The sequence below is a fragment of the Cupressus sempervirens genome, chromosome 9, assembly GCF_028749045.1.
Source record: "Cupressus sempervirens isolate cs-2001-9-10 chromosome 9, ASM2874904v1, whole genome shotgun sequence".
Taxonomy (NCBI): Eukaryota; Viridiplantae; Streptophyta; class Pinopsida; order Cupressales; family Cupressaceae; genus Cupressus; species Cupressus sempervirens.
In genome coordinates, this window is record NC_143126.1 from 736,855,408 (window position 1) to 736,881,750 (window position 26,343).

Below are 26,343 nucleotides of genomic sequence, written 5' to 3' on the forward strand. Positions count from 1 at the left end.
ATTTTTTGTATATATAATGCATGTATATATATATATATATATATATACACACACAGATACCCAAACCCCGAAAAAAATCGTGTAGCCATGTACTAGATTCTTGTCCCCACACCCAAACCAATAAATTAGAAAAGTACCCTTTCAGTGTAACATTGCAACTAGGGAGCTGTAATGGGCACCCCTGAATGTCCCAAAAGCTGAACCAACTGCTGAAATTATATTAATTCTAAAAATGCTGCAATCAAGTACAAAGAGATGTATTCCAAAGGACAAACCCTAAGGGAATGACGTCTAGAATGTTACAACAGAGAATGCACGTCCTCTATTGCCAAAAGAAGGGAGTGTGATTCACACATCCAAGCTCTTATCAAATGCAAGTCATCATCATCCAATACAATAATCCGATCCTCAACAATGAGACTTTCAACCCTATTTATCCTTTTCTTCATCCTTCTGGAAGGAACTAAAACATTAATTAATTGCAAGGGCTAGAAGCTTCCTCCTTCCAATAATTAATGCATACCCTAAAAACTCCTTCCTGTAAATAATTAATTAAATCGAGAGGCTTCCATCCTTTCCAATAATTAATACACACTCTAGACGCATCTCCTTTGTAATACAATAATTAATTAAATTAATTAAATATAAAGCCACCTTTTAATTTTAATTTATTTAATGACTTTATAAGAAATTAATTTAATTTTTTCTTATCCTCCACTTAGACTTTGGAGAACGTGAAGGCCAAAAGATGGGATCATTACAAATCCGCCCTCCTTGAAATTGCTTGTCCTCAAGCAATTAAGTAACATAATGGACTCCAACCTCCACCTGGATCCCAATATGTGATATCCATATGGAAGTTAAACCAACTGCGAACCCGCATCATCAGGACCAACCCCTGTAGCCTAGCATTCAAAACTTGTGCTGATGAAGTCAGAATGTCATCATAAGGCAACTTCATAGAAGATCTATGAAACATCTTCTTCCCTTTATTCATCCACATAATATATATTGGACTGGAATGCATATTATCACCATCATGCATTGAAAAAGATGTGGTTGTAGGTGAACCATATGTACTCATGCTAACTGTATCAACAATAGGTGTTGCCGCATCGAAATATATGGACATAAGAACAACATTAACTGTTGTAATAGAAAACTGAACTGAATTTGTAGTTGATGAAAACTCATAATCATTAACATGTGTGGCTTCATTAGAAAATACATCAATCACTGCATTTATACCATTAAACTCCTCATTGGATGCTTCAACTGATATAGAAGTGGCTGCTGATATGATAGTATCCTCGCATTCTCCTAATTCCACTATTGCTATGTCATCATCCCTTGACAAGGCTTCATATGTGGTCTCTTGACTTTGCATGCATGTCTCTACTGACTCTGCCGAAATGCCCACATCACCAACATCATAGCTGGCTGGCTCTATACGTGTCTCGATCCCACCTGAGAAATCGACTACTTTCTGCTCTGGAGCAACATACAAATCATCAATGTTGATGCCCATCTGTCTAGCCATAAGCTGCAATATCATATCCATTCGCCTATTCTGCTCCTGTTGCATACGTTGCCTCTTCTCTAGTGTACCCAATAACTGGCTGAACATCACATCTTGATCTGGACTAATATACATTTTTATCCGGCTATCAATATGATCTCCACAGGATGGCAGGACTTATAGCTCTGATACCACTGTAATGGGCACCCCTGAATGTCCCAAAAGCTGAACCAACTGCTGAAATTATATTAATTCTAAAAATGCTGCAATCAAGTACAAAGAGATGTATTCCAAAGGCCAAACCCTAAGGGAATGACGTCTAGAATGTTAAAACAGAGAATGCACGTCCTCTATTGCCAAAAGAAGGGAGTGTGATTCACACATCCAAGCTCTTATCAAATGCAAGTCATCATCATCCGATACAATAATCCGATCCTCAACAATGAGACTTTCAGCCCTATTTATCCTTTTCTTCATCCTTCTGGAAGGAACTAAAACATTAATTAATTGCAAGGGCTAGAAGCTTCCTCCTTCCAATAATTAATGCATACTCTAAAAACTCCTTCCTGTAAATAATTAATTAAATCGAGAGGCTTCCATCCTTTCCAATAATTAATACACACTCTAGACGCATCTCCTTTGTAATACAATAATTAATTAAATTAATTAAATATAAAGCCACCTTTTAATTTTAATTTATTTAATGACTTTATAAGAAATTAATTTAATTTTTTCTTATCCTCCACTTAGACTTTGGAGAACGTGAAGGCCAAAAGATGGGATCATTACAGGAGCTAAAAAAAGTATGAACTTGCCAATAAATTGCTCTTTCTTGCAAATCTAGCTAGGTGATGACCAATTCTCTTGTCTACGATTCTGCTTGTTGCGCAATCACACCCTCCATGAAATTCTTACGTGAATGCTTGTAAGATAACTTTGTCTCACCACCTTTTTCTTTTTAATACCTTTGTACTAATTGCACTCACCTCTCATAGCATCAGCAATTCTAATAGGTGACTTTCCTCCTTAGCGCCTATGTTCAAAAGATTATGATTGGAACAAACGTGCAGCTTTTTGATAGGTTATCAAAACCATGTTGAAGTTCGACAAAGGTTTAGGAACCTCTTTTTGTCTCTGCTTATTTATTTTTGATAGCCTCTGTGAATTTCCACTTGTGAAGGAAAACATAGATGTGAGTTCAAAATTGTATCTTGTTGGGCTCTAAAAGAAATTTCAGAACTCACTTTCCTTTTCTTGAGCCAAGTCTTCAACGGTTCTTCTTTTTAAACATTGAGAGCTTCTGAAAATCTGCATTGTGAGTCCGACTCCGACTCCGACAAGGTCGAAACCCAACGATAATCTTGAAACCAAGCTTCAAGCTGGCAACAAAGAAAACTTCAAGTTCAAAATTTTTTTGAGTGATTTTCTTTTGAGAGAGAAATTTTTTGGAAGAAGACATGGTTGTGAAAACCTTGTCGTCACTCGACATAGTTCAAAATACCACAACTAAACCTGACACATAGAAAAAGACTTTGAAATTTTGAATGAAAAAGCTTTTGAAGGGAGACTTTAAATGAGTTCTTAAGATTTGGATGAGAACAATTGGATTATCGAAACCTTGTCAGGTCTGAACAGCTGTTTCGGAATTACTTCAAATGACCAAAATTTGATAAGGCTGACAGAAGCTCATAAAGACTTGGGAATATTCATTTTTGGGCAAATGAATTTCTAAAGAGGAAAGACCAAACCCAATGCAACAAAATACCAATTCCAATTTTCATTTTTTATAGCCATTTGACAATTTATTGAAATAATGTATTTTGTATTTATCAGTGTTTTCTTTTTCGCAAATTATGAGGTGTTTAGATATTTTGTTTATTGGCAAATATGAGCAGTACTATTTTTATAGTTTTAATTCATGTATATGTGTGTGTGTTTAATTTATGTTTATGTGTGTGTAGACCAAGGAAAAAAAATTCTTACTCGTGTAACTGTACTGGCAACTTAGGTTTGGGTAAGCAAGAGTAGAAATCCATTTCCTCTAAAAGAAAAAAAATTACAGTGAAAGAACGAGGAATCTAACATTAACTATGAGAAAAGGAAGTAAGAAATCAGATTCTACCAATCAGACTGATAAGTACATTCATTTTCAGAGCAATGTAAAAGACAAGGGATTTTAATATCTACGTTACATTACCAATAGTGGCATGTTGTGATGGTTAAGTTGTTGAGTTGTTATCCTTGCCATCAAGGTTCAAATCTAATGGGGATGAGGTCCCCCGTTTGTGGCCTCACTAGTTCATAGCTCCAGGTCAAAGCGTTTACCACTCAAAAAAAAAAAAAAAAAAAAAACATCTACGTTACATTGAACATGCTAACACAATGCATCCTACTACTCTCGACATACAATGAACATGCTACAAGTACAATACATTGAAGTTACATTGAGAAGTGCAGCCAAAATAGGCACATTCCAACTTGATTAAAAGGATAATGTACCAACCTGCTCAGAGATGAGTTTTGCAGCTTCCAGAATGTCACTGATGCTCCCAATACCACCTCCTATAGCAACACCCTTAAATGCAAAGTAAATTAGTCAAAATATGAACTTCAAAAACTGGAGAGAAATTTTATATGGGAAACTTTACCAGAAGAAAATTTAAAGCATATTAGGGTGCTTTCTTTTATATGGCACTAAACTGCTCTGAAATAGATTAATAAGGACAAACATTTGACCAGAAAGTTTCAAACTCAACCGTCTTTTCTTTTTGTTCTGAATCTTCAGGAGACCAGCCCGCATCCCTCAAAGCTTCTTCAGATGCACGCAACGCATAAGATATAAAACGTGCCATATATTTCTTGTCCTGCACTGAGAAATAAGGTGCAAATTGAACACAAAGCAAAAATAGATTAACATCAACATCACCAAATTCAAACAAAATTTAAAGAAAAACTTTTACAAGCAATGATTGGTGATTGTAACTCAAACAAAAAACAAATCAGCAAAACATGTATTAGATATCCATGTACAAGTAAAAATTGTCTTCAATAAAAAAAAAATTGTCACTTTACATTTTTTGGATGCAGCAAAATATTTGTCTTTTGTATTACAGAAAATTCCTTATTTTGGATAGGAGTTTGCAAATTCCAAAGAATAAAGTAATTGGAGAAACTAGCCACTTAACTTTTGATATACAAATTTGAACCATATATCAACGAATACAAGTTATAAAATGAAAAAACAACCTATTATTTTGCAATATCAGTCAAATAAAATCTGAGAACAAAAGCAGATTTTCATATGGTAGATTAGAAAATTTGACACGTCTATTGGGCTTAAAAAGAAACATTAGGCACCAAATTTTGACACTTTTCTTCTTTTTAATATGTAGGTGTGAAAGGATGAACATGAAGCTAATTTTCAAGTCTCATTAAAATGAAGTTGATCCTATTAGGCATGTGCCAATCAATAATTGACAATTGATTTTTTATTTCTTTGGCACGATGACTTATCAATTTCTCAAAGAATCATTTTATCTATAAATTCAATACTCTATTACTGTTATTTGAGATCATCATCAGGGGTGTTGGGAATAGGTGAGCCATACGCCATGCAAGTCCTAATGTTTGAGTTATTTAATTATTTATTATTTTATGTGTCCTAATAAAAAGGGATGTCCCACTTAATACCTTAGCCGTTACGCCATGTGAAATTATTGGTGTGCATATGTAAATATGTGACTAAAGGAATATTTTGTCATTAAGGATGTATAGGAGCATCTGTAACAAAGATAGTGATGTAAGAGATATTATGATGCGTGAGAGAATTATAGATAGAGTTACATAGTGGAGTTCTAGGAGCACTGCTATTTAGGTGCAGGTAGGCTGATAGGGTCCAGCTTGCTCTTGCGCTTGGTCATGATCTCATAAGCCAAAATGATGTTTAGCTTAAACTTGGCCTAATATAATAATGTTCCTGCTCCACATGGATTCTTGATTAAGGCAAAGCGAGTCCTCCGTCATTAAGTGATTTATTCCTTATAACCGTGTACTTTGTAACATAATCAATCCTTAACTAGCAACTGTCACTTTTTGCATTAGGAAAACATAAATATGAACAAAATAGAGCCAGAGAAAAAATTAACCTTGGGATGCAGCCAATTTTCTTCATCAAATTCTCCAACATTCTTTCCACGTGGCACAGCAGCAACCACCTGAGATGGGAGCTGCTTCAATGTACCAAGCAATGTTTCATTTTCAAACCCTTCCATGTTAAGGTCATCGGCAGTAAGAGCCCTAACCCCACATTTTCCCTCAATAAGCGCCTCCCAGGAAGCTTTCACTCCAGTTCCTAGTGGACTAACCATGCCTAGCCCTAATATTTACAACAAAAGTGAAAAATCTTGTCAAATTGATTTAGAATTCCACATCCAGAATACAACGGAACGAACATCCCAGCAGCAAATCAGACCGTTAGAAGCAATGAATGATACAACATCCTGTTAAAAATGGGTGTGTTCAAAATAGTACACGGCCACCGTTAAAGCAGTCAGAGAATAGGAGGTGTTAGGTTTGAGTCCTAGCTGATTCTTAAAAATTTAATAAATATGCAACAGAAAATCTCCAATGCAAAAACACCCATTTGCTCAACCCCTAAGCTGGCACGTGCGGTCTGAGCCTGGATTGTTCTTCCAACATTTATTGGTTTAGAGTTAATTTTTAAATTAAAGAATTTAAAGGTGTGCCAGCAAGTAGATAAATACCAGTCACAACCACCCTACGCTGAGGAGAAGTGGGAGGTGGACCGAAAACATCAGAAGATCTAGAGTTGCTGAAATATCTACTGTTGCTGCTTCTGAAAACATTGTAATGCTTTAGTTTACCGTTCCATTTCTGGATACGCATCATCGCTATTTTGCTTTGTTTTGAATGCCTTGCTTTGTTTTGAATGCTGTGGTTTTTGAAGGGTTTAACGCGAACGAGGTCTTTTTATATTTTGATTTTGAATTGGTGAGGGTCATGTCAACTAGCGTTAAATTTGAGACAGCTATTCAAAGATTTGGATGGAACGGAATGTTTAAGACGTCTATAGCATAAGACTTCTAAGTTGTCAAATGACCAATATTTTGGGGATCTTTTCTTTCTCATACATATAGTTTGAACGATTCGGAATAGCCATTGAGAATTATGATATAATTTTTATTTTCCTTTTGGTGTGTGGAATTAGAATGGAGAATAGGAATACTTATTTCTATTTTAGCTCCAAAATGAACTTTTATTCATTTCAACAAATACTTGTTATTGGAATGGGTTGTTCCTATTCCCAATCTCACTTTTCCAAAATTTATAATTCGTTGGGTCTGTGGTTACGGGTGGGTATGTTTAAGGTCAAAGAAGAACTCCCGCTCATAGTGTGCAACGTTTTACTGGAGCGATTTACAATTGGTCTGCTCTAGTGAGCAGTGACAACGTTGAAATGTTGTTTGCAATCTTTGCCCCATTTAATATCTGGTTGTTTTCAATCGTTGTAAGGGAGCAATTATATCTCTGCCCTTTTCAATCTTTGCCCTATTCATATTGGCATTATCTCTTCAAACTATAGGATTATTTGTGTTTCCCTTGCATTGAATCTCGTGGGAGTTCTCTTCTTGTGTTTAGCAATTGCTATATCATCGGGTGATTACACTCTTCCATGAAAGGTATGTTAGAATAATGTTAGGGTTTTTAATAAAATCTATTTTGTTGCACTCTTGAAGGATTTGACTCGATGTTGTGCTTAACAAATATAGAGACTTGGAATTTCCTTTGTTTTCTAACTCTGTAATGCTATTTGGAAAATGGTCCCAGTTTTTAGCATTTCTCTATTCATTTAACAAATTTTGCTATGTTATTTTATGAGGGCCACCTCTGTTCAAAGGAAAACTTTGAAAGTTGCTTTCTGTGACTTGAACTATGTGATGAAAGATGTAAGTTCACATATTTCTATTTTTATCATAGATTCCTTTTCTATATTGAATCAAGGGAAATAGTTCCTTTGTATTTCACATAGCCATTGACGTTTACTCTCTTTGCATCTCTAGATTGAGGGATAACATTTTGTAGATAAAAACTTTTGCTAGCAACAAGTGTCATGATTTCTAAGCAGTAGGATCTCAAAAAACAAATCCTGTCTAATAATTTTGGTGCATTCTTGGCTTTTAAGAATAATAAGATTCATGTGACCTAATAGATTGATGTGTTTCCATTGTAGGTCATTCGATGGATCTTATGGATGATATAGAAGTTCAAGGAGCCATAGTTAAGAAGATCAAGATCATGTGCATACTTGTTGTTTTACTTGCCACAGTATTCATAGTAGCCTCTTCCCAAGAGGCTAAAAGACATAGGCGTAAGCAAAGAAGAGTTGCATGTCCTTTTTATAAGCATATTGTCCATTCTAATAACACAGATTGCCACGACCAAATACGCAAGAGTAGAGTAGCCTTGTTTTACTTGGCCAAAATTCTAAGGCAAAAAGGGAGCATTCAAGATATGTTAAACATAACATTGGAAGAACAACTAGTGATGTTCTTCTGCACCCTTGGCCATAATCTAAGGAATCAAAAGATTGGCTATAACTTTGGTCACTCATGAGGGAAAGTGATTTGACACTTCCACAAGTTCTTGAAGGCTATCTTAGCACTTCATAACGATTATCTTTTACCCAATGTTGCAACCACTCCTCCAGATATTGTTGGGAATGACTGTTTTGATCCGTATTTCAAGGTAAATATCCTAGTGCCATGTGTTTCGTTGCTAGAGACTTAATTATATTAATTTGTATTTGATAATATAATTGCTTATTGTAGGATTGTATTGGTGGAATTGATGGAACCTATATGCCAATTATTATCGATGTGGACATCCAACAAAAAATTGCGATAAAAAGGGTTTGTCACATAATGTTTTGCTTGGTTGTTTGTTTGACTATAAGTTTCAATAGATTCTTGTTGGTTGGGAAGGGTTTGCTCCAGATAGTCAGGTGATTACTTCAACTCTCTCTAGATCAAATCCACTTGTGGTTCCCCCTGGTATATTAATTCATATTTTATATTATTATATTATGATTATATAAAATCAAAACTTTTATGTTCTATTTTGATTATAACTTTAATTTTATTTGCATAGCGAAATTTTGTTTAGTTGATGTCGGGTATCCAAATGTACCAAGATTTCTTGCTCCTTATCAGTGTACACATTACCACCTAAAAGAGTTTTGTAGAGAAAACCTAGTCAGCACTCCCCAAGAGCTATTTAACCACTGACACTCCTCTCTTAGGAATGTGATAGAGTGGACATTTGGTATTTTCAAGCAACGTTTTCCTATCTTGAAGCATGCGACATCCTATAGTATATTTACCCAAACAAAGATTGTTTTGGCATGTCGCATACTACACAACTTCATTGCAATGGAGGATGGTCTTCCAACTGAAGTGGAAATTGAAGAGGATGATGATTGTGCTAGGATAAATGTGCCAGTTCTTAAGACTTATGGGATGAATTGGTGAGATAGAGATGAGTAGGGTAAATTTTGAGATGAAATATCCTGAAGGATGTGGGAAGACTACAACTCTCGAACTTAGTTGTACCACAAAACATGAACATTTATTTGTACTTTGTAGTAAATAGGAATTTTACATTATAGTATATGGGTATTGCACTCTTCAAGGAGTTTTTGTTGTGGTAATATTAGTTTTAATAGTGTAGAGTTTGTCTAGTATATAGCTCATTATATAGTAGATTTGAGGTATCTAGAATATCTGTACTTGGTATTTATATGAATATGGCTTTTTGGCTTCAATACATGTCTGGTACTTGTATGAATAAACCTATCAAAGTATGGTGTGTTGCTTCATTTTACCTCTGAATGAATTCAACTAAGTGACTAAATAGGAGTGTTTGATAAGTAGAATTAGAATATTAAGAATTTGAATTTTTGTACTACAATACTAGACACATTGAGGGATACTTAGAAGTCATTAGATCAAAGTTCCACTCAACCTGGTTTGTGTGTTGTAGGGTCAAAAAAAACACAACAATTATTTTTGTGTGTAGATTGCTAATGGTTTTCATGCCAAAAGATTGAAAAAAAAAAAATTAATTTCAAATGAATATATGTTTGTATGCTTTGTGGCAATTCTAGGTCATTAATGTTTTTGTTAGTATATTTGGTAGCCTTGCTAGCATATTCGAAGGTTTTGACTAAATAAGAGTGTTGGTGATCAAGAAATAAAACACATTAGTTGTTTGATAAATTGTCATATGCACTGTAACATTCTATTTGTTCTTTAACTTTGAGATAACCAACTAGTTTGTAATAGTGTTATTTCATTTGAAGTGATTACCAAAATTTGAGAAAATTAATTGAGATATCAAAGGCCAAGGACTGAAGGTAGTCTTGAACAATATTAGAACAAGTATGTTGAATATTTGTTGTGCTAATGGAGGTCGTTGTAGAATACAAATATCCCTATAAGGTTGTCATACATACTAAGATTGTTGACAACATACGGAAAGGGCATCTAATAGTAGTTTGGTGAGTCTAAATCACTTTCAAACAATAGTTGTCTTAGTTGTATTTGTATGGAGTTGAAGACTCATGCATAAGGCATGAAGAATTGACTTCCATCTCAATGTACACAATTATGAAAATATGAAGTCTGCAATATTTCTTGTAGTTGTTTGTAACGTTTGAGTAAATTAACAAAATTGTGAAAGTGGTCAATTGTTATCAAAATTTCACTTTCTAAGTTATGTTCCAATAGTATCATATTTCATTTTGTTTAATATCTTGAAAATACAAATCTGAAAAAAGTACAAACCTGAAACAGATTAGAGTTTTATGGTCCAAGTTTTGTAATAGAGTATTGAAGTGCAGCAACACATTAGAGTTCGTTATGTCAAACATTATATTGGATGTGATTGTTTCTAAAAGACTAAGATAAACAACTTATGCATGATACCATCATGACATGTTGATTATTCTTTAGAAGTTTTACAGCTACCCATTGATAGCTAAAAATTTCATTCACCCATCTCTTAACGAGCATGGATGAGGAGGTACATGTGACTATGGTTGCTACTTTAGCTAGAAATGCCAAAGTGGTGTGGACAAGATAGATGGAATGCAAATTGCTAGATTTTCTCCATGAGCAAATTTAGTTAGGAAAAATGGTGAAGGGGGTTTAGAAAAGAAGCTTGGACTACAATAGAAAGGAAGTTCAATGAAGATATGAATTTGAATCTTGGAAGGGATAACTTTAAGAACAAGTTAAAAACATAGAAGCAAGGCTATATAATGATGAAAGAATTGAGAAACATGAGTGGTTTCGTATGGAATGAGAGTACTCAATGTGTGGATGCTGATGATAGTGTGTAGAATGAGTTGTTGAAGGTAATTTTCTCAAGACAATATTTTAATGCAAGTAAAATATCTCTTAATCAATTGTAATGAAAGACATATCTAATTCCTTAATTTTTCCATCATGCAGAGAAAGGATTTCAAAAATGCTAGAGTGTACAAGAGGCAACCATTCACCTATTTCAATGACTTACCAGTCATTTTTGGGAATGACATGGCTGAAGGAAATGCAACATCAATGCCTCCAAAGCCCAAAGATGGGCATATATTCGAAGAGGCTGTTGATCTTGAGGATGATGGGGGCTTCAATATGCCTATGGATGGTACTCCTTGATTTGATGAAGAGTTCCTTCAGTCAAACAATTATACTGCATCCATTAGACAAAATCCTTCTACGCAATCAACAAGGAGGCCAAAAAGGAGGAAGCTGAGAATTGTTGCTTCTTTGGATGTCATATGCGAAAGTATCTAAAAAATAGATCAGGGCATGAGTAAGGCTCACAATATCAATGTTGATAAAAGGGAAATTAAGCAAGATTTATCAAGTGCATATGTTGCCCTCAAATCCATGCTCGGACTTAGTCGGGAGACTTTTATTGTGGCATATAATTTTTTTCCTTCTGAACCTACAAAATCTTGGGGATTCGTAGAGATGACTACATAGGAGAGTGAAGATTATGTTGGATATAAGTTTGGAGGAGTTATGTGATTTCCCAACACTTTAATTTAAGAAGGTTGTGTTTAGCAAACGCTTTATACATTTACATTAGAAATATCTATGATTGTAAATATTGGGGCATTAAGGAGCTCCTAATTTATGAGACTATTTATGAACTTAAAATCTTTTTGAGGCAATAGAAATTTATCAATTAGAAATATATTGATGTTGCAACTATATATTACAAATGTCAATCACTTACCAGCCAAAGTCATTTTTGGTTCATCTGCAAGCTATGGAATAATTTTAGATTAGTATGTATATTTGTGTATGCATCAATCCCCTTCTTTGCAATATTAATAGGTCATGCTAATCCATGTCCATATTCATTTTACTAATAGCGCATTATCTGCATTACAAGTGGGCATTTCTATACCAAATTTAATTTATCTCACCAACCAAAATATTTTTTTGTTAAATTGTAAATGGTAAAAAAAATATTCAGGTCCAAGGGTGTCTAATGCAGAGTAGACCACACCATTGTGTAATGTACTGGTCCAAGGGTTCCTATTCCAGTAGGCAGTAGTGAGAATGATGTTTGACAAAATAATAGGCATGGCATGGACACTATTCTAGATGTCTGTGACAAAATAGTTTGCATAATTGAATTAAGTTTGAAGCCAATTTCTTTGGGCCATCTACAAAGAGTGTCATGATTGAAATAACATCTACTTGATGCTTAGTGCAAGTTGTATTTCCATAAAAATTTACAAGACCTTTTTCACCAAACCCATGCAACATTTCCTAAGGAGGTATTACCTCTGATCATTTTGTCAAACACTTCAGTGCTCTAAATAAATCAATTGCATCTAAAACATCTGACAAATTTCTTTCCAAATTGAGTATGGGTAGTTCTTATTTATGGCATAAAGTGTGGACTTTGCATCTACATGATCACATTTCTTTAGCCTAAATGAAGATTGATTTTGCCCCCAAAAAAATCTTTTTGGTAGATCTAACTACATTTTTTGATTCAATGATGCATATTGAACCTGATTTCAACCTCTAAGAAGCTGGCCACATTTGAACAAATTTCTATTCTTCGATTGAAATATGAGGATCTGTGATTTTCATACTGTGTTGCTTTCCTCCAAGTTTTATCCTTAACAAATTCTTGAGCATTTAGAGGTTCATCTCCTAAGTAATACCCTTTTTCTCCATTTTGTTTTATTCTATGAGTAAAAAATAAGTCAATTTCAATGAGCAAAATATTAATGGTTTCTCAAGAACTGTAATAGCTTCCAAGTTCTTATATATATATATATACCATCATATATATATGCTCATAAATTATTCATTAATCTAAAAATGATGATCCGATATACTTTTACATAGAGATGATATCTTGAAATAAATTACCAATTAGTATGAAATAGAATAGTACCATTGTTATTGCATCCATGACTACAACATAATTAAATAGACTTAAAAGCTAAAATGTTATATAAATTTGCAATTACAACATATGTTAAGTTTTCCTCCCTGAAAAAATACAACATAGCTGACACGTCTTTTAACAATAAGCACTCACTTAACATCTTGGACTTTTACTATGCAATGGACAATACAAGAAATCACACCATGAAAACAAACTATTCAATGGGAAATTAGTAAAAGAAGAGAAACACAAATAAAACATGAGCAACAACTCATCATAATTTAGAAAATCAATAACAAAAAGAAGAAATGCTAAGAATAAAAGAACAGTGACATTGAAAAGAAGATAAATATTAACAACACAAAAATAACAATGCATCATAGCCCCAAACAATAACACCAATTAAATATTTGTTGAAATTATTTAAGGTTGTTTTGTGCATTTTTTTCTATTGAAGAATACATTTTAGCAAAATAAAGCTATATGTGTAGTTTATGTGTTCTTCTTCTTTGTATTCTAAATAGAAATGCAGAATCGTTAGTGTTGTGACGGGACGATTGTTGTTCTCTGATAAAGGTTTAGGTGTCACAAGATCAATTTCTATTAAATTATTATAATTATTATTATATGGGAATCAAACTTGTAAGTTGTTACTGGGGTCTTCTTGATGTTCCTAGCATTCTGCAACTATCTATTTTCATAAATGTTATTGACAAACTATTGAAATTTATTTGGTTTTAAAATTTGCACTCATTATATTTATTCATTATATATATAGGGTTGATGACTTTGGCAACTTTGCCAATGTGTGACTATGGTGTTGACCCTATTTTAATGAAGACCTTACGCACAAAGACTAATCCTAGGCGTAAACTTTTATGTTGTCCAAATAGACAAAAGGTTGTTACTATTTTTTTAATATATATTTGTTTATGTAATAACTAAATTGTTGTGGTGAGTAGTAATGTTGTTTTGGAATGTAGGGGGACAATAGCTGTAGATTCTTTCAGTGGGACAATGATGGCCCATCAACATCAACCACATCAAAATATGCATAAGATGAAATGAACGATTGCAAGTTGTGCATGGTTCGAGAGACTATTTTCAGGGAGATTAGTTCCATGGCGAAAGCCAAAATCATGTTTCAACGTAGACTTAATTGTGTTCTAACTGTTATAATCTCACTATTGGTTATGGTGGTTCTAATTTTAGTAATGAAATGACTATTTTGTTGTTTTGAACTTAATTATGATTGTGGAGACTTTTCTTCTTCTTTTTTGTATATAAATGATGAATAAATTTTACTAGTTTCATGAGTATTTTATTATGTATAACATTTTTATGATTATATCTATGTGTTTAAAAAATGTTGAAATAAATTAAATTCCTTATTGACTTCAATGAATAAAATAAAAATAAATTAAATTAACTTCTTTACAATTATTTAAAAACTTAACCCAAAATAATAAAAAATTAATTAAAATAATATTTTAATAAATAAAATAAAATATAAACTGAACCTTATTCCAATTCCAATTTTGTATAACCAAACAAAGGATTAACATATTCCCAATCAAATTCTAGGTGAACCAAACGAGATTGGGATTGTCATTTTCCATTCTCATTCATATTCTCATTTTCAATTCCTGTGCCTACAACCAAATGGGCCCTAAGTGTCTAAATGGGAATTTCGTGTTGGTATGTAAAAGAAGAATTTTAAAATTGATATTTCTCAATGCATAAATAAGACCAATTTTATGTGGAAGTGTTTTCTTTCAAAAAAGTGGGAATAAGAATGATTAAATATGGGTTGTGTTGGTTGTACAATTGTTTTATCAAAGTCTACTTGAGTTTCTTCCAGTAGGTTTTTAAGAGTTTTTTTCAATCCAAGTTGTATCTTACTAACAAAGATTGTTGAATATTTATTTATTTCATTATCATAGATAGTTTTGGCCAACTTATTAGATTTGATGTTGGTTATGTAGGTATTGGTATAACTATTTTGTGAGTGAGATGGATTTGATAATTAGTTATTGGATGTTAGTGGAATGGTTGGTAATAATTATTGTTCTGGTTATTAATATTGTAATGGCCTACCTGGAGATCTTTGGAAATAAGGATAACATATACTATTTTTTTAGTGATACATAATTACATGCATACAAACAATTAAAAGATCACAATAGGTGAACCCACAATAATGGGTTCCACTTTTGTGGGACGAAGGAAATCAAAAAAAATGGCAAAATCTACATATCGGATTTACCATATGTTTGAGCGAACATTCAAGTTATGTTCGTGCGAACACATTTGACATATATAGGGCATGTTCGAGCGAACATACCCACTAATATGTACACCATTTTCTCCATTTTATTGTTTTTTTGCATGGTAAACTTAGCCCCACATGTTCGAGTGAGCATATGTTCGTGCGAACACCTTTAATATGTTTGCACAAACACAGTGTTCGCCCGAACATGTGATTTTAGAAATTTTTGACCCTCTTTTTTTAAAAAAAAAAAAAAAATTGGCTCTTTTGATGCTAAAAATTGAAAATGAATGATCTCCTACTGTAAAATAAAAAATACTAATTTGTGCTGCTCGGAGCAAGCTTTCCAACAACTATAATTGTAATACATATTATATTCATTAAGACTTTCAAATATGAGTTTAACTCATTATAGGTTCATTACCGATTGAACATCAACTGACTTTGACACTTCGAAAAAATTAGTAAATTAGGTCAATTTTATTTTGAAAAATATCTAGGAAAAGGGTAATTGAGATAACTTTCTATTCAAAAAAAAAATTACATTTATGATAAATTGAGTTCAAGTTATCTGTGTAAAAAGGAACGTATGTCTGAATTACGATTGGTGTCACTTCAAAACTTCATAAACTATACAATATTCAACCAAATTGAATCAAACCAAATGCATCCTCTAGATATTGATGTTACAAATCCAACACCAAAAGACTTACCTCATTATCTTTTCTAGAAAAAAAATTTATGTGTGTCAAACGAACTATCACTCTTTAAAATATTGAATTTTAATATGTACCACTTTTTGGAGGAGAAGGAAAAATTGACTTAAATATTTTCAAAAAATAAAATTAAAAATATGGTTAGAAAGTAGGAACAGAGTACTAGAAATCACTAGTTTACATCATCTTGAAATTATTGATAGTTTTAGAGATATAGTCACTCAAATCTAAGGTTTGTTTCAAAAATATTGATTTCAGTATCAAAATTTGTCAAAAAGTGGAACCCATTATTGTGGGATCACCCCAATAGAAAACAAAACCAACCAACCAAAGATCCCTAAGCATTCACTACTTACCAATATGTACTTTCCATCTAGGTGAATTAACCAAACAATATTCATTCCATTTAACATACTAATTGTTGGAAACTACAATTGGAAAAAAATTTATGTTGTCATTAATGTTAAACCTTACCGGTAAGACATTTTCTAACAATGTAGAGTGTCATATCAGTTGATTGATGAAGATGATTTGAAAAGAAGAGATAACTAGATGAAGTGGTGAAGTTGTTAAGTAAAGAGGAGTAGGTATGATGGAATTACAATGGGCACTTGATCAGTTAGTCATTGATAAGATAATGTGTTGTTTGATCATTGAATGAAGTGTGGATGAGATGAGAAAAACACATGTTTGACCTAGTAACCTATGGTCAATGAAGAAGTTGAAGTGAAAGATTAAGGAACTTAAATATAAGCCAATAAAATAGTATTAGTCGAGTAATGGTATTGGCTGAGAAAGTCAAAGAAGAAGACTGAAGAAACGACCAAGCTTAGTGAAGGCTGAACAATTCAATGCAGAACACGGTGATGACTAAGTGCCAATAGAATAATAATTTGTGAAAGGATCGAGATTCGAGGCTGACACAATTGGATTTTTTAATAGGTCAAAGCATGTGAATGACAAGGATTGATGAGCTAGCATATTTAATGCATGAATTGAGTTTGTTAAGTGATACAAGGTCAGGATTTAAAGAGAAGTTTCCAAAAGTTTTAAAAGAGAAGAAGGATAAAATGTTAGATGGATTCAATGAATCTAATCAAATCCTAAGATCTACGGTGATGTTTAAGCAGAAAAAGATTAAACCTACCTATTTAAGGAGGTACAAAAGATGTTTTATGGTTATTGTGTGATGAATTTGTAAATAACCTATGAAGAATAAAGTAACAGATGAAAAGTCAGAAGTTGGTGAAGAGTGATTGCTTGAAGCGATGTCAAGCATATCAAAGATGGAGAATATGATGAAGTCAAGTTAATCAACCAGGAATGAGCTGAATGGAGATCTAAATTTGCAAAGCAAGTTGTATTTTATCAGATCAAGCTAGTAAAAATCAAGGTTGACCTAATAGCATTATTGTAAATCCTTTAATCAAGGTGACTGTTGGAAATATAAGAGGAGTAATTGAGAGGGGAGGGGTGAATTGGCTACCACTAAAATAAATCCTAGATCCCTTAGATGTCAATACAAAACATAAACTCTACTGAAACTATTATTACTCGGTTAACACACAGACTCTCGGTTAACACTAACAATATGATGTAACTTGGCAAACACTATAATATCAACTGTTACTCAGAAAATTCTAAACATGCAGATCTTAAGATTTTATTTGTGATTAACCTTAATTAACTTAGTTGCATACACATAAAAGAAATAACATGAACACAAATGACACCAAGATTTAATGTGGAAACTCAATTTGAGAAAAACCACCAATTGCAACTAGTTACTGATTTTCACTCTTCTAAAGTGAGTCTTGTTAAGAGCCAACCCTGTTAAATGTTACAAAACACACTGTTAGGTGTGACCCTATTAGAGGATTCAATCACCTTGTTAGGAGTGGCCTTGTTAGAGGTCTTTAGACACTTCAATCTAGAAATGCCACCTTGTTAGAGGATTTGGAAAATAGTTGTTAAGCCAACTTGGTTAAGAGATTTGATACACTACTAAAATGGTTAAAGAGTAACAATGATATGACCTAATTGCTGATGCAACTGTATTGCTGATTTTAGATCTCAATTCTAGCTTGAACACTTGATCCTTTGTGATCGAATGTATATTTGCAACTCCTCAAGGATATTTTGCTTATCCTTCTAATTCACTTCCTCTAAGCATTTCTTTTCTTTCACACTCACACTTCCACTTTCAATCCTTAACTTAACCTTATACTTATACCATACACATTGTCAAGTTAGCTTGAATACAACTTAGAATAATTAATATTCATCTCCTCAATCGACTAGAACCAACAAACAAATCCATTAAACTCAATATGCCAAAACAAGAAAATCCTTTGTTAACTAACCCTGCTCGGTAGACACTAACACTAAAATGATTTTCCTATATTAACCAAGTGAACTTGGTTAACACTACAAGTTCACAAACTTCATTTGGTAATCGAGTGAGCTCAGTTAGCACTGGTTCCATCCAACTTTCCTTTGTTACCTAAGTGAACTCAGTTAACACTCAACTTCTACAAACTTCTATTCAATGCTTGAGTGAACTCAGTAGACACTATCTTTAGAACTTAGCAAACACTGGAATGCTCGACAGACACAGGAAACTATCTTCATCACCTGAGTGATCTTGACAAACATTGACTGGTAAAGATATGACATTTGTGTAACATCAAAGACAATATACAATTGATCAATTGTTTTCAACAATCTCCCTCTTCGATATTGATGGCAACACAACATGTCATAATTTAATGAATTTTAGAGAAAAATAAAATAAAGAAAATATCCTTAGTTTCATTCGGATTCTCATCCATGAGACTTCCCTTTATTAGTGCGAACTCCCTTTGACTTCAGTTTCTCCCTCTGTTAGCAAACTTTGTCTTCAACATCTTCTTCTGATAGCAAACTCTCCCTCTTTGATATCAAACCAAGTTTTTCTCTATGAAATCTTCAAAAAAAAAAATGTGAAATGTATACTATCCTTCTTTGGAAAATTTATGTGATATGACACACAAAAATTATCCCTCTTTGACATCTTATGCCAAAGACAATATTCAGTGAATATCAATGTACCTGATGTACAAATTCATATGCATTCTTCCCCTCCATTACTACATCAACTTGATTGATCTTCAACATGCTTTGGTTGATGCATCACTAAACTTCATTTAGTGAGCTTCATATAGGGGAATAACCCCTAACTTGCCTCTTGGATACAAAAATGCATCCTTAGGTAATAGTTTTGTGAATATGTATGCTATTTTTTCTTTGGTATTCACATATTCCAACCTTAACTCTTTGTCTTGCACCAATTCTATTAGAAAATGATATTTTATTGCAATGGGCTTTGTCTTGGAATGCATCACATGATTCTTTGATATATTAATTGCACTAGTGTTATCATAGAACATAACCACTGGATCCTTGATTTCTACCTTCATACCTGCCAACAATTGCTTGAACCAAACAACATTGCAACAATTAACTACTGTTGCAACATACTCTGCCTCTATTGTAGACTGAGAAATGCAATTTTGCTTCTTACTTGTCCAAGACACTAGTCTTTTACCAAGAAAGAACGCTCTGCCACTAGTGCTCTTCTTGTCATCAACACTTCTTGCCCAATCTGCATTAGTGAAGGCTTTCAACTCTAAATTGCCTCATTTCTTGTACCATAATCCATAGTCTTTAGTACCCTTTGGATACCTCATGATTCACTTTATTGCTATCATATGATTTTCTTTAGGATTAGCTGAAAAGCTTGCCACCATAGCAATTGTAAGAGCAATATCAAGCCTAGTATGTACAACATACTGAAGTTTGCCAATCATTGATCTATATGTGGTTTGATCTACCCCCTTGGAATCATCATTTTTGGAAAGCTTATGTCCAATAGACATAGGTTTTCCAACTGGTCTTGAATCCTCCATTCCAAATTTGTTTAGTATCCCCTTGATGTACTTAGATTGAGTAATGTAGATACCATCTTTCTTATGTTGAATTTGCAAGCCAACAAAGAATTTGATTTCTCCAAACATTAACATCTCCAATTCCTTACTCATTTCCTTTGAAAAAGCTTTGCATAAATCATCATTTCTAGTAAACAATGTGTTATCCACAAAGATTTCTGCCAACACAATCTTCCTGTCTGGTCCTTCTTTGATGTAAAGGTTGTTGTTATCATTTGTTCTTTGAAACAAATCTTCATCAAATAATTATGAAGTCTTTCACACCAAGCTCTGGGATCTTGCTTGAGACCATACAATGCTTTGTGTAGTTTACAAACCATATCCTTTTTGCAGGATCTACAAAACCTTCAGGTTGTTCTATGAAAACTTCTTCTTCAAGAATACAAATTTCACATCCATCTTATACACTTTAAATCCTCTAAATGCAGCATACGCAAGTAAAGTCCTAACACCTTCTAATCTTGCAACGTGAGTAAAAGTTTCACCATAATCAATACCTTCTTCTTGAGAATAACCTTTGCATTCCAACCTTTCTTTGTTTCTTGAAACTTCTCCATCTTCATTCAACTTATTTATGAAAACCCACTTTGTGCTAATTACATTCTTATCCTTGGGTCTAGAAACAAGAGTTTGGTTCTTATTCCTTTCTATCTATTCTATCTCTTCATTCATTGCTTCAATCCAACTTTCATTACCCAAAGCATCTTTGACTATTCTAGGTTCAAATTCAGTAAGAAAACATGTACCTTTCAATTTATTCCTTGTCATTCTTCCATCTGACTTCTCTCCAATGATTTGCTCAGGTGCATGGTTCCTTCTGAAATAACTTGCTAATACATGTACTTTGGATTTAGAATTTGTTCTACTTGCCTCACCATGATCTTATGCATCATGCTCAAGTTCCACTGTTTGTGACTTGGGTCATTTAGATTTAGACTCAGGTTGCAGTAGTTAAAACTCGTTAGCCTCTAATTGCGACTCGAGTCCTTAAAACTATGACTTGGGTTGGAGATTTGGGGACTTAGGAGGTGAAGTCGGCTGACTTCCAATTGGATTAGGAAATGTATCAGGTTTAAAGTAAACAAACTTTCTATAATCTTTAGGTTCTTTGTTTCTCTCTTCTTCACTCTTTTCTACAAATTCATCAATCTTCACACGTGCATTTCTATGATCTTATGAGTGGTTAGATTCAAACATTTGTATGCATTAATTTTGCAAGAGTATCCTAGGAATATCCCTTCATCATTTTGACATCAAATTTACCTTTCCTAGACTCCTTCAAAATATAACATTTGCTACCAAATATTTTCAAGTAACTTACATTAGGTTTGTAGCCATACCATAGTTCATAAGGAGTTTGGTTTGAGTCTTTCTTCAACTATTCTCTATTCAATGTATGAATTGTTGTACTGATTACTTCCTTCCAGTATTTGATTGCAACATTATTTTCTCTCATCAAGGTTCTTGCACAATCCATGATTAAAATGTTCCTTCTTTTTGCTATACCATTCTGTTGAGGTGTACCTAGGGCTGATACTTATCTTTTGATTCCTCTTTCAGTGAAAAATTTATTGGAAATGAATTCACCTCCTCTATCTGATCTCAAACATTTTAGCTTTTTTCTTGTTTCCTTCTCAACTCTTGCCAGATTCCACTTAAACTTTTGAAAAGCTTCAAATTCATCTTTCAGATACATTATTGTCATCATTCTAGAGTAATCATCAACAAATCAAATAAAGTACTTATCTCCACTATAGTTCTCAATGCCAATAGGTCCACAAAGGTCTATGTTAACCAGCTCCAAGACTTCTTTAGAATGATAGTTCATGCTCTTGAAACTTGTCTTGCCCATCTTACCAATTTGAAATTTTTTGCATAGGCCCATATCAGGTTTCCTCAAACTAGGAATACCTCTTACTCTTTTTTTTTTTCTTATCTTGATCAAGTTATCAAATTTCACATGAAATAACCTTTTATGCCATAACCAACTTTCTTCTACCTGAGTAATGAAACATGAACTTTCATTAAGATCTAGGTAGAATAAGTTACCTTTTTTTTGGTTATTGGACCCAACTAGACTTCCTTTTCCATCTAGCAGCTTGGCTTTCTCATTCATGAATTCTACCTTGAATCCAATGTTATTGAACTATGTCACACTCAATAGATTAAGTTTCAATCATTCAACATAATAAGCATTATCACATCTGAGTTCATTGGTTAGAGAAATACAACCTTTTCCTTTTAAAGACAGTTTTTCTGGCCTTTTTGTTAGCCTCTGTTGTTGGCTAGGCCTCATGCTTATTATCAGCTATTAGACTTGCTTTAAATTTTGGCTGGGCTTCTTTTGCTTATTTTCAAACATGTTTATGTAATTACTTTTGGGTTTTAGGATCCCTATAAAACATGTTTATCTTATAAAAAACATGGTTCATTGTTTCCAAATCTTACACTTCCACCATCATAGTGTTCCATATGTTCAAACTTTGTTTTGTCACTAGTCATATGATGACAAAAACCACTATCAATAATCAATGTATCATTTTTTCTAACATGAGAGATAAGTGCCATTTTATCTTCTTCGTTATCAGATTAATCTTTTACTACAATATAGACCATTTAATCATCATCACTACTATCTGAGTCTTTAGCCATAAAACAAGACCGCTTACCTTTGTCCTTGTAGTCCTTGTACCTTTTGAGATCCTTCTTTCTTTAATACTTTTTTTTTCTTCATTTCATCTTTGTCTTCTCTATTTGGACACCTTGCAGCAATGTGACCAACTTCTTCACAAGAAAAATAAATTAGAGGAATTTTACCTTTGTATTTTCCTTTGCCTTTGGGATACCTACTTGAAAGTAATGCTTCAATGGCTTCAAGATCATTGTCAAAACTATCTTCCTCTTTGCTTTCAGATTGTTTTCCTTTAGACTTTGTAGCTTTCTTCTTGAGTGACAACTTGTCTTCAAATGTAGACTCAAGATTGCTAGAACTAGGAACATAATTATCATAGTTATCTAGCTCAAATGTTGTCAATCTTCCCACTAGAGCATCCAAGGTTATTTTATTATTTGGATCACATCTCATCTCTTGAATAGCAGACACTCTGATTGCATAGATAGGAAGGAGGGTTCTGAGTACCTTGCTTACCGTTGTCACATCGTCAATTGTCCCTCCAGAGGCTTTGATTGCACTGACACTAGCTTTGATTCTGTCAACATATTTTGCAATGTTTTCATCCTCTCTCATCTTCATTTGATCAAATCGACCTCTCAAGCTTTCCACCTCAGCTCTTTTCACATTATCATCACCTCCATAGATATCCTTTAGCTTTGTCCACATCTCATGAGCAGTAGCACATCCTTTGACCTCATTAGATTCAACATAATTAAGAGTTGATGCAATGCCAATCTTTGTGATACTATGGTTCTTCTTTTCAACAATCTCCTCCATAGTCAATATTCTAGTAGGAGCCTTATACTGAGCATTCAACTATTTCAGACCTGAATCACTGATGGTTGCCAGATGTAGCTTCATAAGTTCTTGCCATGACTCAAAGTTATCCTTGTTCAATTTGGGAATCTCTCTCCTGTAAGACATCCTGATCTTTAGCTTAAGTCCTTGAAACCTTCTTTGAAAGCACCAAAAGCTCTGATACCAAAATTTGGAAATACAAGAGGAGTAATTGAGAGGGGAGGGGTGAATCAAATACCACTAAAATAAATCCCAGATCCCTTATATGTCAATACAACACATAAACTCTACTGAAACTATTGTTACTCGGTTAACAAATAGACATTCGGTTAACACTAACAATATGTTGTAACTTAGCAAGCACTATAATATCAATTGTTACTCGACAATTACTAAACATGCATATCTTAAGATTTTATTTGTGATTAACCTTAATTGGGCTTTAATTAGTATCTTTGATTGTCCACTTTCTCTCATTTCTAGATAAATTCCCATAGTTTCCTTGTATTCCTCTCTTCTCATACTTGATTCTTTTAGAATTGTATCTATTTTCTTGTCTACCCTTTTATTTATTTCTTTGTTGTGACTTCTCTGACTTTTTATTCATACGTGCCCCATCTAGGACATTCCTTATTTCTCTTTGAATCAAGAATAATCTTGGCATAACCTTCAATGAATTCTTTTATCATTTCATATCCCACAAGATCAATGAACTTTACCCTTGGTTCTACTACTTCCATACATGTTACATCAGATTCAACCATGAAACACATGTCATATTTATACTTCTCTATAAGTGATGGAGGGATCCTAGATCTTTGTTTCAATTCTTCTTGGAAACTCTTCATCATTCTAGGGATATCCTCTATTATCCTATCCTCTAATTTCTTCCTATAGAAGTGATTTATCAAGTTCATAGTGCATTTTTTTGTATTCCACTCATAATCTGGCATACCGAGGAATTTCCTCATAACTTGGAAGAATAGATGTGTTATTAATGATTCAAATCTAAATGTTGCATTTTTAGTCCTCTTAATTCTATCAATGTTGTCCAAAATTTGATGTTTAAGTATTTCAGACATTTACTTTCTCCTTCTTCATAGTAATTAGGTATGTTGCATGGATGAATGCAGTAGGTACCAAGTTAATTCCTAAACTATAATTTATCTTATAGTCTTTTATCTTGCTAATCAATCTGACATCAATCTCATTTATCATGTCCAAATTCATATTTTAACCATTAGACTTGGTTTTTAGAGTTGTTTTAACTATCTTCTTTACATTTTTCTCATTTGCTTCCTTTATTACTAAGTCTAGTGAGTTTGTGAATCATGTCATTTTCTATCATTACATGTATGTCACCTACCCAAAACATATCTTTGTGAATTCTAGTCAAAATAATTCTCATCCACCGATGGTTGTCAAACTCTATGTAGTAGATATGTCTTATGATGTTCAACACTTCCAAATGCTCAAACCTTTTCTTAAGAGATAAGTCATTTTTGCAAACTATGTCTAGGTCCTTGTAAATGTATTTATCACCAATACTTTCAAACTTACAATATATGTATTCCCTAACGTCTTCTACATGTAAAACATTGCTAGGAAATTGTGAAAATGCTCCTAGAGGTCCATCTTCCAATGAAACATAAGGTTTCTTCTTAAATTTGTATTTAGGCCTCTCATTGACATCACATACTATTGGGTTTTCCATTCTTTCAAATTTAACTTCTAATTACAACTACACAAATGATAAATACCTTAATTTTGTGGAACTAGGGCTTGCTTCAATTTGCTTCTTAGAAAACTTCAAAAGTTTCCTCAAATTCCCTCCAATTATTTTCTTTAACTCTTGTATGATCAAATGGTGCTCAATTACTCGATTTTGACCCTTAAATCATATCCAATTCAATTATGCATTAATTGTGCCAGTACACAATTTGTAAAAAGTTGTTTTTGTTTACTAGTGAACTTGTTTTTCTTTTCGTACTCACATACGAACTCCAAATATTATGTGCTTTTAACCATGGCTTCTCCACATTATTCTCTACCTTATAATAACTACACATACCTTAACTCTTTCTCTAATAGTTTAGCTACTTTTCTAATGCTAGTATCTTTATTAAAGTATTCAATTTGATGAGTCAAACACTACAACTAACTTCAATCTACTTTTAGGTGTTTCACTTGACTGCCCTTCAAAAACCACATGTGAACTTGTTGGATCTTTGGCTTTGAAAAATACTTTTTTTTATTCTTCTCCATATTTTCTTATATTGTCTTTCTGGTTGTGACGTTGTCACTATTGGTATCATTCCTTCTGACACTTCTATTCATGCTCCTTCTAAAATTAAGATTCCTCATGTTGTTCCTCAAGTACATTCTACATAATCTTTCTATGTGGCCCATATTATTACATAACTAACAGACTAACACATTGTTTCCAAATCTAGGTCTAGACTGGTTAATAGGTGTTCTACAATCTCTAGCAATATGTCTAAAGTTATTGCACTTATAAAACACAATGTTACTTCTAATTCCATTGTTCCCTGCATTAGATCTTCTTGCGGTAGGGATTTAGGCTTTTTAAAATTTACTAATTTATGATCGAAACCATGCCAATCATAACAATAAAAATTAGTAATATGTTTAAATGACTGAACTATATAGTCCCTTTTCATATGAACGAATTTATTGCATGCATAACATCTACCTTTGAATGCATTCCTTACTTCTTTAGGTGATTCAACTTTCTCAGGCTGCTTATGTTGGAATACTTTATAATAACTAAGAGAGGAGGTGAATCAGTTATCCAAGGTCCAAATGTAAAAATAATTTTTTTTAGTAGTGCAACTTATCCTTATAAATGCATTGACCATTCAATA

General features: G+C 33.2%; 1 protein-coding gene across 1 annotated transcript in view; it reads right to left on the reverse strand.

Annotated features, from left to right (window-relative positions):
• LOC149540831 (Beta-ketoacyl synthase) overlaps positions 1-6,543 on the reverse strand; it is a 104,602-nt gene extending 98,059 nt beyond the window's left edge. Inside the window, exons 1-4 of the mRNA XM_089801907.1 lie at positions 6,283-6,543; positions 5,665-5,894; positions 4,276-4,383; positions 4,023-4,094 (exon numbers count right to left, since the gene is read on the reverse strand). Coding sequence (XP_089658033.1) covers positions 4,023-4,094; positions 4,276-4,383; positions 5,665-5,894; positions 6,283-6,427 — 555 coding nt within the window. The 5' untranslated portion in view covers positions 6,428-6,543. The remainder of the gene's footprint in view (positions 1-4,022; positions 4,095-4,275; positions 4,384-5,664; positions 5,895-6,282) is intronic.
• Between the last annotated feature and the right edge of the window lie 19,800 nt (positions 6,544-26,343).